At 43.6% G+C, this 19,786-nt stretch overlaps 1 protein-coding gene across 4 annotated transcripts in view; it reads right to left on the bottom strand.

Annotated features, from left to right (window-relative positions):
- Stox2 (storkhead box 2) overlaps window positions 1-19,786 on the bottom strand; it is a 218,235-nt gene that overhangs the window by 21,920 nt on the left and 176,529 nt on the right. Inside the window, exon 2 of one of the 4 annotated variants that reach the window (XM_021642450.2) lies at window positions 12,473-12,592. The exons of the other annotated variants lie outside the window; for them this stretch is intronic. Coding sequence (XP_021498125.1) covers window positions 12,473-12,497 — 25 coding nt within the window. The 5' untranslated portion in view covers window positions 12,498-12,592. The remainder of the gene's footprint in view (window positions 1-12,472; window positions 12,593-19,786) is intronic. 4 annotated transcript variants of the gene reach the window in all.

Genomic DNA, 19,786 nt, shown 5'->3' on the forward strand with positions numbered 1-19,786 from the left:
ACATTTCTGGGGTACGAGTAGCCTCAGAAGAGGAAGCGACTAGGAGAGCAGAGGAATCAGGTGTTTGCGCCTGATACCCAAGTGCCACCTGAATTATATTTATGGGTTCTATACAATTTTACTACTACTACAAAAAAAAAAAAAAAGTTGTGCAAAAAGGATGAAAACAATCAGTAGAGTAGGTTTTTATGGCCTCTGAATTTTAATTACTGATCATAATTACTGTAATTACAATTACAAGACCGCCTTTTCTTTAAAACAAAAGATTTATTTTAACTTATGTATATGTACATATGCATGTGAGTGCACTGCCCATGGAGGCCAGAAGGGGGCACCAGATCCCCTGGACTGGAGTTACAGGCCATTGTAAGCCACCAAATGTGGGCGCTGGAAACTGAACTCAGAACCTCTGGAAGACCAGTACGTGGTCTTAACGGCAGAGCCATCTCTGCAACCCCTCCCTTTTTTTTTTTTTTTTTTTTTACTGTTGTTTCTTAAGCATGCTCTTTAAAGCAATAAGCTAACACAGCTGGCCAAAGCCAAAGCTTAGATCAGCCTGTAACAAACAATATCCTCTGCAGAAGATTTCTGGGTGCTCTAAGGTAAACCAACTTCCCTGCTGTCAGGGTACTTAAAGCTGAGCTGAGCTACATCTCCCAGGTTGTAGAAGAGTACAGAGGACCCCTCAGGAAATAACTTGAAACCAACTTTGCCATGATGTAATGAATGAAATTAGGCAACGGAGCTGGAGATCCCTGAGTTTTGGGCTAAGCCCAGCAAGTGCATGAGAGAGGGCATCAGAAATCCAGTCTCCAACACTTGAGGCTCTTAAATGCCCCAAAGCCCAGTTCAGTTTGTTGCTTCTCTCCCCACTGCAACACTCTAGGGTCCCGTCAGCTCCCTTGTAGCTTCAGGTGGATATGAGGAGTAGGCAATACTACTGATGGGTCAAATTCAATTCAGAAAATGTCCAAGGAGACTTTATTTAAAATCAGCAGCAAGCCGGAACAGATAGATCTGTAGAACACAGAACCCACAGAGTCTAGAACCCTCCAAGCCCTCTAAAAAGCTGTCCTAAAATCTGGTGGAGGAGCAGCAGATATAAACAAATACATGGGATTCACAGTTGCTGCTAGGAAAAGTCTTGGCTTTGTGCATTGGGTGGGGACACTCAGATCACACTCAAGACTCAAAAAAACAAAAACAAAAAAAAGGCAGAATTGTGTGCTGGGACTATCTGTGTGGACAAGTTACTGCAGTGTATTTAAGCTTTTCTTTCTTTTTTTTTTTTTTAAGGATATAAACATTTTTAAAACGAAACTTTATTCAAAAATTCTGATGCAAACAAATGAACTTGGGCTGATGGGGCAACGCATGGGTGGGGGATGGGTGCGCTCCAGCATTAACCCTTCCCCTTCCCTCCCCTGTGAGCACTGGAGTGCAGCCAGAGGCCTTCAGACTCTCTTTTTCTGGCTCTGACTTGAGAGGTGCTGACGCTGGTGTTGTGGCAGCGTTGCTGCTCTAGCCACAGTGACCTCAACGTCTCCCAGCGTGACCTTAACATCAGTGCAAAGGGGTTTGGGGTCTACCACCAAGGAGCAGAACCAAAGTAGACTGGGGGACTGGGGGATCCTTCAAAAAGTAGGAACTTCTCGGAGGACCAAGGGGCAGGACTCGGTCCACTAAATATGACTGCTCCAAGTGCAGGTGGGAATTCTCGGTGATTCCACAGAGATTACAGAAGGCTTCTATACGCAGACGCCAATTAGCAGAACCAACTAGTTCGTGCATGTCCTTCTGCTCTACAGTTTGTTCCTCTGTCATATTCTTAGTAGATGTTTTTCCTTCCAGTGCACCCACAGGGAGAGGCATAAACTGTGAGCATGCCTGAGGAGGTTATAAAAAAAAAAGGGCTCATTTCACTATAACAATGAATATTATGACCATGTACAGTAACTTTTAATGTGGGATGCAGAAGAAAGTGGAAACGGGATGTTCCAAGTATTTGTCTCCATGCCGTCTCATTTTCATACCGTATTAAGAGCAAATACTCTTTATCCATTCCCAAGTCGATCCACACTGTCTATACCAGCGCTTCCTGGCATTGGGCCCCGAACTCCACGCATCTCTCATCCCCATTCCTACTGCAAACAGCATCCTCTCACCTGGCCTGTACTAACAGCTTCATGGTGCTCAGCCTTTCTTCCTCGGCTTTTACTAGCCCCTTTCCACAGAGCAACCGAGGCCCTCGCAAGAAATCGTAAATCACGCTACTTCCCTGCATGAACCCCTCGGCGTTGCCCTTCCTACTTACAGAGAAATCTGATTCCTCATGAGTTCTACAAGGGTCTTCAGAGTTCGGACCCATGTGCCCGCCTCTGTGGGATCAACCCTCTTCTTATAAGCTCACCACCTCCTTTCATTACAGGCTCTCAACCTCCCGTGCTTGGATCCTGCCAGGACTTTTCTGAACTCATGCAAGACCTTTGCATTTATTTTGCGCTCTTGGCCAAGGCTGTTTCTGGGGTGGACTCTTCCGGGACCAGTCCCTTGTCATTCTATAGATCCCAAGTGAAAAGCCATACCCCTGGAGAGTACCGCTCAGACCGCCCCAGGCAGGGCTGTCTTCACTCTGAGCATGCACACTCATGTTTATGGCTCCCTATCTGTCTCATCCACTAAATATAAGCTCCAAGAGGAAGGAAACATGAACACTCTCTTTCCAGTACCTACAGCAATGCAGTGCCGACACTAGATAACCAGTACATGTTTAGTAAACAAACAGTTTTCTTAAATACTGTAATAATAGAAGGAATTTCTAAGGGTACTTTGAAAAAAATCTGTTTAATTCAGATTTTATGAGCAATTACAGAACCAAATATTCTAAACCATTAATTTTTTAAGACTCTCCCTAATTAATTTCATAAAGGATGGCCCCCAAACACAGTATTCATCTCAGGAAAAATATAATACATTAGGTGAGGTTTACAATATGCACTTAAAATCTGTTAAAGAAATCACAGGCTCTCTCCACACAACATAACACATTTAACGTTATCAAGAATTTCTGGGGAACTTAAAACCACATGATGAATGAGCCAACTTGTCTTTTGTAAAATACGGCCCTAGGAAATTCTTCCAAGCATTGGAGAGACGGCTTAGCAGCTAAGAGTGCTTTCTACTCTTACAGCTGACCCGGCACCCATACAGCGGATCATAACCAACTTTAACTCCTGTTCTAAGGGATATGACAGCCTCTTCTGGTCTGTGTCAGCACCAGGCACAAGCGTGGTATACACTGACACATGCAGGCAAAACTCTCATACACATAAAATAAACTTTAAAAATCATTTTTTTTACAGAAAGAAATCATTTTCAACAACTACTCCATATTTATTTTTTTCAAATACAAAACCATCAATACTGTTAAGAATCTCTGACTCGAAGATACCAGCGTTCTGTGTACGCTCTGAATTATAACTCACTTGTCTAAATTTTCATTTTTACTTTATTTATGGGCATGTATGTATGCATGTATGCCACATGTGTAGCTACCCTCAGAGGCCAGAAGAAAGTGTTAGCTTCCTGGACTGAAGTTAAAGGTAGTTGTGAGCCACCTGACTTGTGCACTAAAACTAGAACTTGGTTCCAGTGGCAGAGCAGTAAGTGCTCCTAACCACTGGAATGCATCTCCAGTGCCACTGGCCTATACTTCATCCTGTTGTCAGGATGTGTTTGAATATCCTTCCACCATATCATACTTACAAAAAAAAAAAAAAAAAAAACAACCATCAACAACAAAAACATGAGTAACTAGGCTTTATGTTAGCTTTATTTTTCTTCCAAAAAATCTACTTAAATACAGTCATTGGTATATAAATGACCAAACTAGGATAATTCAGATACTATCAAGCTCAGAGTAAGCATTTGATGTGTTTCCGCTAAGGGGAGCTAAAATGTGCGAGGATCTGAAAATATTCCAGTTGTAAGCGAAGAGCATTTAGTGTTTAAAGCAGGTCAGTAAAATTGTGGACACTGTTTTCAAGTGAATGTCTGTGAGTTGGTAAGTGTGGGAAAAATAAGCTAGTGGGATGAATGATGAAGAGAGCCAAAGATGGTCCCCCTACCAATAGAGGCAAGAGCAAGCCTGTAGAGCATGAAAGGGCATGCTGACTGAGCATGGGGAGCTGGTAGTTCTGGGCCTCAGCCGGAGCGGGCTGGGGTGAGAGAAAGAGAAAAACTGAAACCTGATCCTGGTAGACCAGAAGGCTTAAAACTTCTCACCAATCAAGGGACTTCTCGTGTTACATGGGGTCCTATTGTGACGTGCATGTGCTAGAAAATCACTTGTGGGTCACTGCAGAGTAGGGTGGCGCTCACTACCGTCACCCCCACATCAGTAAGAAAGGCCTGACACCACAGGAGGACACCCTGAATGCCAGCTGGCTGCATCTTCCCGTCTGCCTCTCTACGTTCCTCACTCCCCCCTCAGGGTATGTCACTAAGTAGCACATACACTGTTAATCTCTATTTTCTTTTCAAACTTCTGGCCAGTAACTTTATATTTAGTTAGATATAGTCTTGTTCTCTCTCTCTCTCCCCCCCACAACTAACCATTTATTCAAGAAATGTGCAGTGTCTATCAAATACCTTCAGACACTCAAGCTCCCGAAGTGTTTCTATCTGGATTCCGTTTGGGGGTGGGTGGGAGAACTTAAAAATACTATATAACACACTACAATAAAACCCTATCTTTTATGAATGTCACTTTCTTCTTTTCAAGCTAATTAGTTCAGGCTTGCCCCGCTCATTACCTATGTGTATGAGGAAGACTACACAACTCTCGTGGTAGTTCTGACAACTTACATTCGTCCACACTGGGACAATAGAAGGAGATTTCTAAAGAATACCAATGACAAAAGCATATACTGAGCATATCTGTCTCAGGGCACCTTTAAAAACCCTTCTCCATACAACTGTGTAAGACAAGGAAAGCTGTAAATCTTCAAAGATCATTGTATCATAATCAATCTTGGCAATCTTTACAAGAAACTAGCAACATCCATGTTTGTGTATAATCTGTTTCACACACACACACACACACACAGAGAGAGAGAGAGAGAGAGAGAGAGAGAGAGAGAGAGAGAGAGAGAGAAAGAGCCTGCATTCAGTATCTATTATTCCTTGTTTTTCACTATAAAGTTCACTTAATCTCTACTGTGGGTTGAAAGGCTTCTCTATCCTTCATGAAATTCATATCCCAAATTCTGAATACCATATTACAATTCTAAACAATTAGTTGGAAAACTGAGGTGTTTAGAATTGGGAAACCCCTATTCTCTGAAGACACCAGGAGATACATGCTAAAAACTCACTTTCTTTTTACTTTTAAAAGATCATGCAATGTCTTCATATTTACCTGTTCTGTGTTGGGAGGATGTATGCCACAGTGTACACATATATAGAGGTCACAGGACAGGCTCCAGGGGCCAGTTTTCCCCTTCCACCTGGCTCCTGGGACTGAACTCAGGTCATCACGGTTGGTGGCAAGTGCTTTTTACCAACCGAGTCTTTCTACTGGCCTAGAATCCAGTCTCTTAAAGATAGATACAAATTAATTACCTGGGACCCTGTTTCCTTGTCTATAAAATAAGGGTTTGGATGGGATTGTAGCAATGATTTCTTCAGGCTCCAAAGGTCTATGATTTTCTATCAATTTGTCAGGATTTTGGCAGAAAATCAAATCATAATATAATTCTCATGCCCAGCTTTACTTCCAGGTGTTGTAGAAAGGACTTCCATGATTATCTGATCTGGAAGAGGCGTTAGTTTTTGAAGAAGTGCATGAATGTGTCGGCTATCATATTTTCCCCCTGAATAAAACAGCCTTCAAATGTTCATTCTGACCCAAGTCTGACTGAGCTTTGCCCCTCAGGACTAACATGCTATCCCCCTCCTCTCTTCTGCCAAAATTAAAATTACCCGATACGGTGATTCTTCATAAAATGCCTGAACTGTGCTTCTGAGATGCTCAGAGCCCACAGGGATGAGGCAGCACTACCCAATTCGGCAAAATGTGCTACTTTTGCCAAGTTTTATCTCAGATGCCCGTGGGCATGGGGAAGTTATCCGCTCTCTGAGGTTACAGTTAAGTGAACTACTTCTCTGATGCACAGCATCAGACAAATCCTGTGTTTTACAATTTAATTCAATTTATTAACCCCAATTTTATGTATAAATGCTGCTTGGTTCTTTTAACAGAAGATCTACTACAACATTGTCCCAAAAGTTCTTCTAGAAAAACACATATCCCTTTCCTATGTACGCTCTCAAAGACCACAGCAGCCTTCTGAGGGGACGGGGCATGTGGCTTCCATTAGCTCGCGTGCTGCTATGAACGTTTCTTTGAAACTGGATTACTATACTTGACTTTCAACTGTTTGTATTGAAATCTGAAAGAAAACTGGCACTGAAAACGGCACTTTTACTAGTTTACTGTAAGTTTGTTTTAAAATGCCACTGACTTCAAAACTTTAAGGTTGGGCCCATATCGCCAATCGGCAGTGAAGGAAAATTGACATTTAACAACAGCGAAGTGTTTAGAGTTCTGGAACTTGTATGACAGCCTTTCTGGGGTTTTCAAATGCTTAATTTCAGCCCTAACAGTTCTCGGACACAAAACCCAGTTTTAAAGTTAGTATTTGAGGAAACTGAACTCAAAAGGTAAAGTAAGGAGGAGTGTCTTATTATTAATGCTGAAGTTAATCTGGCCATCAGTTATGACTTCCTCAGAAACTTGTAGTGAGAGCCAAGTTAAGAGTGATCATGGTGACTTAGAACACACACACCGAAATGAGTTGATGTCCTCGTGCTACCCAGAACGCTCGGCTCATGTCTGTATGTTATAGGAAGGTGTGGCTGGCCGAGAGGATTAATCGGGCCATCGGTTTCCAGAAGAAAGCATCGTCCTAATGGTTTCTGAACTTAAGCTAGTGTTCTTGCTACTGGGACTTGGCTATTGTTGGGAAACTGTCACAGAATAAGGAGAGGTTAAAATAAAAAAATAGAGAAGGGCAGCTAGCGGAGAGCAGGGAGTGAAAACCCTCTCCATATAATGAGAAACAATGGCTGACATCACAACACTTAGTAGCACTTTGGACCACTTGGCTATTTGCTATGTAAATTTATAGCTGAAGAATTAGAATGGAACTATGAGCCATGAGAAGCGTTACACCCGTCACCACATCAAATCTTTGCTAAAACTCCGTGTTGTGGACCAACCACCGCCCCAGTGAGTATGTATGAGAAATTAGGAAGCAGAAACCTGCAGACTGCCATTTACATAGCAGGCATTTGATGAATGAAAAGGCCCTGCCCATGAGGACAAGGTCAGACTTGGCTCTGCTTTTTACCAAGATGTTAGTGACAAGAGCTACTCTCCTCTTCTCTGTTCCCTGACCCAGAATTAAAGCTCTTCACCGCCTGAGATAAAAATCACGATAAAACGCTAATCTTGGCCGCCAACAACTAATAGTCTCCTGGATTTCACACAGGTCTAGAAGGCCCATGGCTAATGAGTATTCCCACACAATATGGAGTCTTCCTTTAGAGGGAGTACCTCAAAGAGAGTCAAATCTAAATTCCTAGTGGAAGCCTTCATCTATTATTTCACATCCATTTCTACCATCCAGCAAACCCCCTGCCTGTCCGTAAAGACGTATCAGATGTTCCGATTTCTACTGATGAAAATTTTCAACTATAATTTAATAAAGCAGCCTGCCACTTGCAGGGCTGTTCTTGAAGTTAGAATCCCCAGGGCTGTGTCTCGGCCTCTGTATTCTTGCTTCATCAGCTGAGGTGCCGCGGCTATGCTGTGACTGATTTCTGTGAAATACAAGTGTACCTCAACAACCGGGCCTAATTAAATACAGGTCAAATGCGGTTAGAACGGCAGACCCCGGATTATGACATGGCCAAACCCCTTCCAGCCCCTTCCAGCGGCCAGGGAGGTTGTTCCGAGAGAGCTGCGTGAGAATTCCAAAGGACAGGACAAAGTCACGCAGCTTTGAACAGACTCACAGAGAAGACTCCAACTCGCTCTACCATTAAGTAACTTCCTCCCCTAAATGTGACTTGTCAGGACAGTGACAAAACCCAGCAACTTTATTATACCATGAGGTTGAGACCTCAGCTCTGCACTCCATCAGTTACATCACTGAGGGGAACTGGTTCTTCTCTCTCTTTTTTCTTTTCCGTGTCTATAGCAGTGCTTCTCCACCTTCCTGATGCTGTGGCCCCTTTAATATGGTTTCTCACGTTATGGGGACACCCACGACCACAAGATTATTTCGCTTCTACTTCGTAACTGTGAATTTGCACAGTCGTGAATTGTGAAGTCAATATCTGATACGCAGGATATCTTATGTGCGACCCACAAAGGGGTCGTGACCCCACAAGTTGAGAACCACTGGTCTATAGTGATGTTGACATCACAGGGACTGAGGTGATTAGGTGAGATAATGGATGCTGAACATGCTGCCTTTGAGACCTAGCATTTGAGACCTAAATAGTAGCTAGTGGCTAAAACATATAGTCTCCAAGCCTATCTGAATTTAATCCATTTCCTTTTCCAGTACTTGAATTTATTCCAACAGAAAATTAATTTAGTTATAAAAAGAGAGTAATTTAGTTATAAAAATTAATTTAGTTATAAAAAGAAGCCCTTGAAAAAAGATCATAGCCCATGATAAGGAAGGCAGTAGTCCTCCTCGCCAAGGTCAGAGAGTGTCCTGACACTCAGCCGAGGACACCTGCCCTGAGGGAACAGAATATTTCCACTGAGCTACAAGGAGGCTGACGACTTTGAGCCTGGGAGGCAACGGCCTTAAAGCAAATGGGAGCTATGGATTTCACTAGAGCCCTAAAGGACGGGAAAGGGCATGTGCCAAAAGTAGTAAGGAGAATAAAGACCGCCCAGGTTCAGAACGATGGCTGGACCAATTCTCCATTCACGCTGCCTAAGAAACAGCTCTTACCGCTAAAGTTAGGGAACACTGGCAGTTAGGGTGCTGGGCCCCGGGGTATCTCCTTAGGAAAAAATGTCCTGCAGGAGTACAGAAAAAAAGTGACATTTGCACAAATGCTCAGAGTTTTGCTCGCTCCTTCCTTAAGGATGGCTTGCCCAGTAAAATCCAAGCAAACTGTTATTAACGCCCACAGTTAAGAGCCGCACACTCACGTTTGCTCTTAATGGTTAAGAGTCCTGTACCAGCAGGCTGGGGAGGCTCTCTCAGCTCCACTGCAGCACAGCGTAAAAGCAATCATAATTTCCAGAGCCTCATATAACTCCCGAGGTTTACCTGAGCACTAAACCTACCCGGTGAAGAGTCTTTTTAAATTTTAATTTAATCTTTAAAATGTACTGAGTTGTGCGTATTTTTTGGGTACTTGGGATGTATAAATTTACAATGTGTAATGTTCAAATGAAGGCACTGATAAGCATCACTTCGATGTTGTGACACGTGGAGTCTTCTCTTCCAGACACTTTAGATCTGTCATAAAATGTTACAGACTGCAGCTCCCTGGCAGTACTATAAACACCAGGAATGCTTCCCCCTAACAACTCTATTTTGGCACTTACTGTATGACCTCTCTCATATCTTCTGTCCCTCTCTGCCTCCAGTCTCTTGTGACCTCTACTCTAGTCTCTCCTTTAAGAGATTGGCTTTTTTAAGCTTCCACTAATTATTAAGACACATTTCATTTGTCCTTTTGTGAGTGGCTTGTTTTGTTTAATATAATGTCTTCTGCTTCAACCAAAACTAACAAGCGTATTATTTTAAGTACATGATAAACAAATGCTTTTCAACTTTCCTTCAACTGTCTATGGTGTACTTTCTATGTGTGGATTGTAGGAAAAACACACATCTAGTTCTCTGCTTCCAGTGAGTACAGTTTAGACATAAAATGTGAAAAAATAAGTAATAAAATATTCAAATTAATGTTCAAAGCATCCTGTGAAGAACTATAGTAAAAACAATACACACACAAAACAAAACAAAAAGTGCAACAGGAGCCTAGCCAGAGGAGTTGGCACATATACTTGGGAGACAGAGGTAGGAGGAATGGAAGTTAAAGGGCAGCTTCAGTTACATCACAGGTTCAAGGCCAACCTTGACACTGTCTCAAAAACAAAGACAAGCTGGGCGGTGGTGGCATATGGCTTTAATCCCAGCACTTGGGAGGCAGAGGCAGGCAGATCTCTGTTAGTTTGTGGCCAGCCTGGTCTACAGAGTGATTCCAGGATAGCCAGGGCTACACAGAGAAACCCTGTCTACAAAAACCAAAACCAACCGAACAAAATCTAAAATCAACAACGACAAAACCAAACCTCTAAATAGGCTCCAGTTGCTGAGGAAATGTCAACAAGTGACACCTGGGGCCTCTCGAACGTAAGGAAAAACAACATGAGGAATGAAAGAAAAAAATCTGTGCTAGTTTTACATGTGACCTGGGATGTCTATCTTCAATATGCAAAACCTGTAAAGACCTGAAGCAAAAACAAATGAAACAAACTGGTCAATCAGTGGAATGATGAAACAGCTCTCAGAAGAGGAAACTCAAACAGCCAATAAACAGGTCTTTCCAGTCATCAGAGAAATACAAATTAAAACTGCACTAACATTCCATTTCACTCCGGTCAGAACGGCAATCATTTAAGTTTTAAAAGGCTGGCAAAGATGTGGGCAAAAGGCAATGCTCCCTCCTGTAGCAGTGGTGGGAATGTAAACCAGTCCGACTTCTGTAGATTAAAAAATAATAATAATAAATTTCCTCAAAAAAAAAAACCTAAAAATAAAACTACTCTATGATTCAAACGTAGCACGCCTAGGTATTTATCCAGAGGACCCAAGTCCTGTCACGTGAGTGATACACTGTAGCACCACTCACAGCAGCTGAGCTATGGAACTAAGCTAGGTGTGCCACAACAGCGCAACGGAAATAAACACTCGCGCATGCATGCACACATGTACAGACACACACACATACACATACACACACATGGACTAGGAGGTGATAGCCATAAACAACAAAGATACATCCTTTGCGGGGAAAATGGATGCCACTGGAGACAGTTATATTAGGACAATTAAACCAATCTCAGACAAACAGCATATTTTCTCAAATACGTGGTGGCTAGATTTTTATAAACAGATAAAATCATGTATGCACATATGACGTGAAAATAGAAGGGAAACTGGACAGGGGTCTCGTGGGTTGAAAGGTGAGAAAGGGAACAATGAGGTATGAGGAGGAATGATCAGATACAACACAAAATTTGCTGTCGTCCGAGAGTGCCCTTGTGAGATGCAGACCGGTACTTTGGAAACCAGAGGGGGAAGATGATACAAATGGACGAATTCCCTGTTGTAATACTTTCCATTAGGAGAGTTTATGCGGAAGAGAGGTTTTTAAACGGGGTCTCCAAAGATGAGCAGCCCTGGTAGGGTGTGGCAATCATGGCCATTACACATTAGGTGTGTGCTTTGCCTGGCGGAGCAGCCTTTGAAACTGACTGTGGTACCCTCAAAGGTAAGCCTGCAGAGTCCTATTTGCAAAAACATCCTTAAAAAAGGGGGGGGAGCAATGCCTTTACTGTTCTGTGTTGTGAGGGGGACCTTTGAGTATGACTGTACCCATAAAGAGAGAAGACATGTCTGAGGGGCCCTGCCAATGTAGATTTGGAATTATTTTAAGATGCTCCAATTATGCAAACGACGAGAAGGACCCAATACTCTGAGACATCCCATTATTAAATAGCAATACTGACCCTGCCTTTGGGGAGGTGCTAAAATCATGTTTTCAGATATGCCATATTCATGTCGGTGAATGCAACGTGAGGAAATATTTTTACCATTTTGTTATCATTTTTTTAAGAGAGGTTGTATGTGAAAACCTCATGGATGCTATAGAAAAAAAAAATAGTTCAGTCACAACCAAAATCCTCTGTTAGCTCACAGAAGCCTCAACTTGATGCTCTTCTTAGAGCATCTTACTCTGAGTGTGTAAATCAGCCCCCCTCACCCCTGAGTGTGCTGCAGGGGGATTTCCCATTTCATGGACTGTATATTCATTGAAGATAAAAAGTGCCAAGAAATATTTTTTTTTCCTCTTGGAAAGTGAGTGAGACATGCAGATGGAGATGAAGCACTCTAATTTCTTCCTAGCCTCGGATCTACAGCTGCGGCTGGCTCAGCCCCGGCGCAGCAATGGCTCATGCTGGTGTGGTCGCATGCAATGGACAGCCTCCACTGGAGCACCTGGAACTGAGGCCTGGGGCATGCTAATGGCAAGGCCGGTCCTCAGAGGTCCGCACGCCCTGGTCATGGGTGCTACTGACATTTTTAAACATGTACCTTTTTTTTTTTTTTCTCATACAACAATTTTTGAAATAAAAGCAGGGGAAACCTACCTGACCCTTTCTGGACTGGCTCCATTCCCCAGGTAGCTTTGATGCTAAAGCCTGGTGCATGCTAAGGGAATGCATCCAAGCACAAGAAGGAGCCAGTAACAGAAATGGACGTCCTAGAATCTGTAATAAGAAGAGAGAGTAAATGTTCGCGCAACAGCATCCTAAGTGAACATTTCTGATAAGTTACTGCAGGCCCGTGGACTGCAACAGCAATCTGATACTTTACCTTGGAAAGTATATATATATTGACTGGCTACGGAACCCTCAGCTCCTCTGACAAATCGGGGCTTGTGGCGCCGAGACAAGGGCTGACAAAACAAAAGCACCTTTAAAAGGCTCTGAATGTACTTTGCTAGTGTGGATCTCACCACCGGTGTGTGTGTGAGGGGGGGGTAATCTTTACCATCTTTTTATCTTATTTGCATGAAGCCGCTGGCTGGATCCTGACCCCCGGCTAGCCCACAGATCACAGGCGAGAGCACTGAGCCCACATCCCACTGCAGTGTCTCGGGAATCTGCACAGTCACTCCTCTTCTGATTCTCCTCTGCAAAGGGAAGTCACAGGGACCAATCAGCCAACCTGACTTCTCACTCCCATGCCCAGAATCCTTTGTGAGCTGAAATGAGTCATCGCTCCAAGAAAAGCCACAGCCTGTGTGTGTCTGTCAGGTCCTTTGTCTGTGCAGTACAGAGACTCGGAGGATAGGACAGACCCTGGGTGCAGGGGCCAAGGAGCAAATGCTCCCCTCCAGGGGTCCCAGGCACCATCACATGCATTAGTCCCCCCCACATATTTTTTTAATCACCAAAAGAGTAAAAAGAGCACATACCTCCAAAATACTTCAAGAAAGAAAACATATTAAATTTTATCTGCCATTGTATACTCAAAAAAAAAAAAAGAACAAAAAAAAAAAAACAACCAAAAACCTTCAATCAAATATTTGGTACATTTCTTTCTTTCTTTCTTTCTTTCTTTCTTTCTTTCTTTCTTTCTTTCTTTCTTTCTTTCTTTTTTTTTTAAGTTTGTTTTTAAGGCTGGGGTTTTCACTGTCATGGAGGATGAATCTCCCATCTACGTGTAACAGGCAGTTCTACAGTACACCGGATCAAAGTTTAGCTGCAGCGAGCTATTTGTCAGAAATTCCAGTTGCCTTGCAAGTCTTTGCAAGCCCGGTGCTCATTGCCCCATCGGGCCTGCAGCCCCGGCAGCATCACAGTTCTGCCACTGCCCGTAAAGGCAGTGTCGGGAATGAGGTCACTATGTCAGGCGCTCACTCTCAGCGTCAGGCTCTCCAGAGCTTATATAGCACAACTGGTAGGAGCCATAGGATTTGTGGCTTTATGTCGCTGCTTTGTCTGCTTTTTTGAAAAATTTAAAAAAGAAATCTTATGTCTAAGATCAGGAAGGGAAGAAAAAAAAAAAACCAGCCACGTATCTATGCAAAAAAATGTCTTGCTCATTGCACCAGCTGTACCGGACTCATTATTAGCCTACGCTGAACACATCCTACGTCTATGTGTATGTGTGTTGTATACAAACGTAAGCAAGCCTGCAAAGACACACACACACGAGAATCTGTAGGGCAGAAGTACTTTGTATTGACACATGAGTCACCACAACATCCTCAGGAAGAAAAGAGGGCATAAGTTGGCAGAGGACAGGCGGCAGGAATGCTAGCCGTCACTCACAGCTGGGAGAAAAATGGAGTCGGGAGCAAAAGAATAACAATGAAGGACGGGATGAATTCTACTGTATTCAAAGAGCATCACCCAATGTTTCCAAAGAGGCACGCAAAAGGCACCCTTACTCTCACCTCAGAACCAAATAGACACACCCACCAGTGCCCCCACACTCCAGATACCAGATGGAGCTGGGCAGCAGCGGATGATGTGGGTACCGCAAGCTCACCATAGCTTCAGGAACACAGCAGCCAAACCCCAAAGGGAAGGCACAACTGACACCAGCTATTGTACACCCAAGGGGGTCCTCACCACGGCTCTTCCCATTCACTTGGCTTCCATCCTTTCTTGAGACATAATCTTACTCTGTAGCCCGGGCTGGCCTCGAACTTCCTGAAATCCTCCTGTCTCAGGGCTTCGATGGTGAGAATGGGAAGCATAGCTCTTCCAAATTACTGAGTTAGAAGGACCCCCTCAGAGGATCACCAGGCTTGCCAGAACCTTGTCCTCATGTGATGCCTATGGTTCAGCCATATCTAAGACACGCCACCATGAAACTCAGGCCCTGTCCCAAGCCAGCCACAGTCCTCTGGTGAGTCCCAATAAACCCCTTTCCTATAGTGATTCCCTAGTCTGGTCTTGGGAAGCTCCCTGTCAACACATCCAATAGCTATAAATATACATTAGCCTGGTTCCCAGGTGCCAGATCACCTCTTCTCTAGTTTTTTGCAGTTTTAGTTGGCTAGTAAGCATGTGGACTGTGTATTCACTTACTGCTTGATTGGTATGTTTGATTCCAATGTTACAAAACAAACAGCCCCCCCCAACATAAAACCCCAAACTCTTTGGTGTCGGTCATCTTCTAGTTCTTTTCAATTCCTCAGCTCCCATGGTATTTTTTCTTTTACTGACCTGGTCCCTCAAGTCCCAGTATGGGCTGTGAACACCCTGTCACACTGCTCTGGCTTTGGAATTGACTCTACATTCACTAGTCTATGAATGTGATGGAGATTAGCTACTGTGTGTCACTGACAACCCCTTAGTGGCCATGACTAAACTAGGTGATGCTTTGAATATCATGGAATCATGCACTTCAAAACAAAAACCCTACGAATTATACCTTCAGTGCTTTTTTTAAGAAATGGCTTGGTCTTGAATTTCCCTCCCAATGCGTTCTCACCTCTCTCCTCCTGGCCTGTCACTATGGAATGAACCTGTGGCTCAGGACTGGGGTCTTCTATCAATGCACCCCGAAACTAATCAATGCACTTTCAGTTTAGCTGGATCCTTAATTATAAATCCATCACAGTCCACCCAGTGCTTTCATGAAGGTCAGTACTCATTGTCAACTTGACGGGATTAAGAATCACCTAGGAGACAGGGTATGTCTATGAGAGGTTCCCAAAGGTACTCAGCTGAGGAGGAAAGATCACTGAATAGGGGAAGGCAGCCAGCTGAACACCAGTGTGTGCCTTTCCCCTTTCTGACTACAGATTCAATGCAGTCACCTGCCTTTCTGCTGCCATGGCAATACCATTAGCCCTGGCAGATTAAGGCCCTCCAGGGAAGTACCAGATCCGTGTACTACCTTAATGGCTAAAGATTCCGGTTTCTTCTATGTATATTGCAGGTTAAATCAGTGAATAAAGAGAAACGAAGCTCAAGCAAGCAACAGCATAGAAAATGACAAAGAGGTGTGTGAAGTTAATAATATCTAAGTATACATGTTTCCATCCTGAGATGGGCCTATTCTGTTCAAAGACAGAAGCAGCTAAGCCTTTCAGTGAAAGACAAGTGCCATCAAGATTCCCGTTTTCAAAGGAGTCAACCTTCCTTCTTCCAGGTTTCACAGCCACTGAGTGCAAGGAGAATCTGAATCCCAGAGCTGGCTCCAGAGTCTGCACTGGAGGCCGCACACAAACACAAACATTCTCTCTCTCTCTCTCTCTGTCTCTCTCTCTCTCTCTCTCTCTCTGTCTCTCTCTCTCTCTCTCTCTCTCATAATAGAATAACCACAGAAAAGAAAATGTTTAAAAGACAGGTACCTCAAATTTTAAATTAAAACCAAAGCCAGCTGGTGACTTAGCACATGGGGTCAACATGGTTAGTGCCCCAGGTTAGATCCCGTTGGTAGCTGACGGCTCCATCCAGTTCTAGAGATTCTGAAAAGCTGCCCTCTGACCCCTGATAGCTAATGTTCATTGAATGACCATGCAGAAGAATTCAAAATGCCAGTCAACACTGCAAACACCAACATCCCTTGCTGCCCTACTGTTAGTAGGATGACTGTGTGGTAGATATCTATTAGCATCAGTTCAGAAGCACAGGCAAAAGAGGCTGCGGTGGTAGCTCATTCGAGGTGGTAGCCTTGCAAGTGCAAGGATCCAAGTTCAATCCCCAGAACTCATCTTTTCTCAAGCTGAGCAAGGTGGTGTAGTCTTATATAATATGATCTCTGGAGAGGCAGGGACAGTCAGAACTCTGGGCTTGATGACCCACTGACATAGCTTGCTTTGTGAACTCCATACCAGTGACAAACACTGTCTGAATAAAAAAAAAAAAAAAAAAAAAAAAAAAAAAACAATTGCCTCATGCCTGAAGAATGACAACTGAAGCTGTCTTCCAATTTTCACACATGTGCGCTCGTGCACACACACACACACACACACACACACACACACACACACACACAGACAAATATGCACACAAAAATTACACAGGCAAGAAAGACATCCTCAAGTATAAGACAACAGTGAGCATGAGGGTCAAAAGTCAGCTCCAGCCATAATGAAGTCTCCTCCTCTGCCTGCCTTCAGTTCCCTTAGAAACAGCTTTGGTGACAGTGAAGATTTACGGACACCATGCAGGGGATCCCACAGGTGACCTGCTCGGTTGATGAGGTGTGAAAAAGAGGTGGCGCCTGGCATTTCAACGGTTCCTTGGCAGAAGATTAAATTGTAGCAGCATGAGTGACACAGTCACGTAGAACTGTAATAAACATTTGGATGACTAATGGTCTGGCAAAGTCTTTGAGCTGCTGCATTTGAAAACAGTGAGAGCAGTGCATACCCTTGATTCGATTAAAAATATCTGCTTGGGTGCCTCGCTGGAACACTGTATGTTTACATGGGATGGTTTAAACATGTGTAAAGTAGCATATGTAGCTCACGGTGTGCACACCCGTATGTACTCTTCTCCACAAACAAATGGCACAACTGACTTCTACCTTCAAGAAGCTCAAAATACACTGGAGAAGAAAAGGTACTCACACCTAAGAACAAAGAAACACAGGGTGGGATCTGTCAAAGGTGGGGGATGGGCAGCCTCCGGAGAACTCAGGTGAAAAGAAGTGGGGTTGGAGGAGACAGGAATGACGTCAAAGGAGAGCGGAACTTCTTTTAGAACCTCTTTTAGGCACGAAAGAAGGAAGAGATGATCTGGAGACAGGAGGCAGGAGCCAAGGACAGGGAGGTAGAGGATAAGCCACCTGGGGCCAAGCATTCATTCTGAGGAGTAAAGGGAGGGTAAACAGAAAGCACGGAACAAGGTGAGGGTGAGGGTGTCCACCTGGGTAAGGAAAGGCAGTCGCTTACAGTTGCAGCGACTTCCACTCAGCCTTTGTTAAAGGGGTTAGTTAGGTTTTATCCCTCAGAAGCCTTTCGGCTAATGAGCCTATACTCTTAAAATTGTTGAAAAGAGTTCCGGCAAACGGCTAGAGACAAAAATATGTTGATATATGCAAAGTGGCTTTCCTGGGGACTTCTGTTTCCCTTACCACCCAGGAGTCTTTGATACTAACACTTTCTCCCTTATGCAAGACTGTTCCAGTAGGCTAGGAAAAAAACAAAACCAAAAACAACAACAACAAAAAAGAAACAATCTATAACAATAATCTTGTTCAAGTCAACCAGTACTTACAATGCACCACACAAGACTCAGTGCTTGTTGCTAGTGTCAGTATGAACTAGGTATATATTATATGGTGCCTAGACTTACAGTTTTGTCAAAGGGGAGGGAAACAAGCCCAAGAGAATGAAGAATGGTGATTACTTCTAATCTGAGAAGAGACACCAAACAAGTATGGCGAGACCTGGCAAGAGCTTCAGGGAGAAGGAGGCAGCTAGGATGTGCAGCCCAGGTGGTAAGGGAAGGTGAGAGAAGAGGAAAGATCGGGATAGCTTACCGTGCAGCAGAGTAAAATAAACAGAGACGATGTGGTTGGATGGATCGAGGTGCTTTAGAGACAGGGCTGCCTGTCCATTGTGGCTAAGACAGAGTAACACATCGTTCACACACATACGTACATAATGCAGACACAGACACAGACATACATACACGTATGAAAGAGACTGGTAGAGGGAGAAAGGCAGAAGGACAGATAGAGAGGAGAAACGAAACAGAGAGAAACAGATGGAGACAGAGACAGAGAGCTACACTTGATAAGCTCGTGGAGGACATTACATTAATGGATAAAGGCACTGCGGGTTTCTACAGAGTGGCTGTAGTGACGTCAAATGTCAAGGTTTGTTTGGCATTGGCAGCAAGTATAAGATATGTCCAAAGAAAGAAAATAACTGTTGGGCTGTGGCTTCCGCCTATCTTGAGAGACCAGACAAGATGCAGACTGCTTAACCAGGGAAGAGAGAAACCAACGTATAGAAGATTGATCTGTTTCCAGAATTTCCAGCATGAAGAAATTAGGGACTCTCAGAAATTCGACCTAAGCTGAGGTACAGCTCGGTGGTAAAGTGTTTGCCTGGGATGCATGAGGGCCTGGGCCGGCTCTTGCACAGGGAAGGAGGAAGGCACATTCCCAGGAGTATGTCACACACACCTAACACCAATTGCCTGGTCTCCATACAGAAGTCTGGGCCATAGTGGTGGCCTGACACTTGGAGTATTGCCCAGTGTGGAATATTAGTCCAAATTATAGAAGAGCATCCTCCAAAGAGTGACCCCGGGCACCAGTAATAGATCAGATTTCTCTGGCTGCATAAAAGCTGATAAAAAGGCACAAATTAAAAATTCAACAAAAGCAGTTAAAAACAAACAAAACCCCAAACTTCCAGAACTTCCAGGACCTCTCTAGCTCCTGGTTTACTGAGTTAAATGCACTCTTATAATGAGAAAAGAAACAATTTCAGTTAAAGTTGGATTAGATGCAACAGAGGACGGGCAATTAAATACTTAAAGAACAAACACCTTTGGTATGGCTCTAGGTAGGAGAGGTCACCACATGAAGACGAAACGGGGTCACTGAGCTCCTCACAGATTCCCAGCAGGCTTTTTGCCAGAATGATTCTCCATCAGACTAGAGTAAGGATAGTCCGGAGGGCGGAGACAACAGAAGTTATAGAGTACATTGTCTTTTGGCAGAGGCTGATGCCATGGCCTAAATGTCTTGGTCAGGTGACAGAGTGAAGAGCTAAGCCAAAACCAGCACCCTGTCTCTTGAACGTGTGTTCTCCATAAAATGTATTAAATATTAGACTATAAATGCATTAAAAGTCAACACCTATGACCTAGGCTCTAATCTCCAGCTGTCATTTGCAGAAGAAAATACAAATTAAATGTGCAGATTACAAAGTATAGTACAATGTCAGCTTTTTTTCTCCTCCTTCCTGCTCTTAGTTA

The sequence above is a fragment of the Meriones unguiculatus genome, chromosome 4 (genome assembly GCF_030254825.1).
Source record: "Meriones unguiculatus strain TT.TT164.6M chromosome 4, Bangor_MerUng_6.1, whole genome shotgun sequence".
NCBI lineage: Eukaryota > Metazoa > Chordata > Mammalia > Rodentia > Muridae > Meriones > Meriones unguiculatus.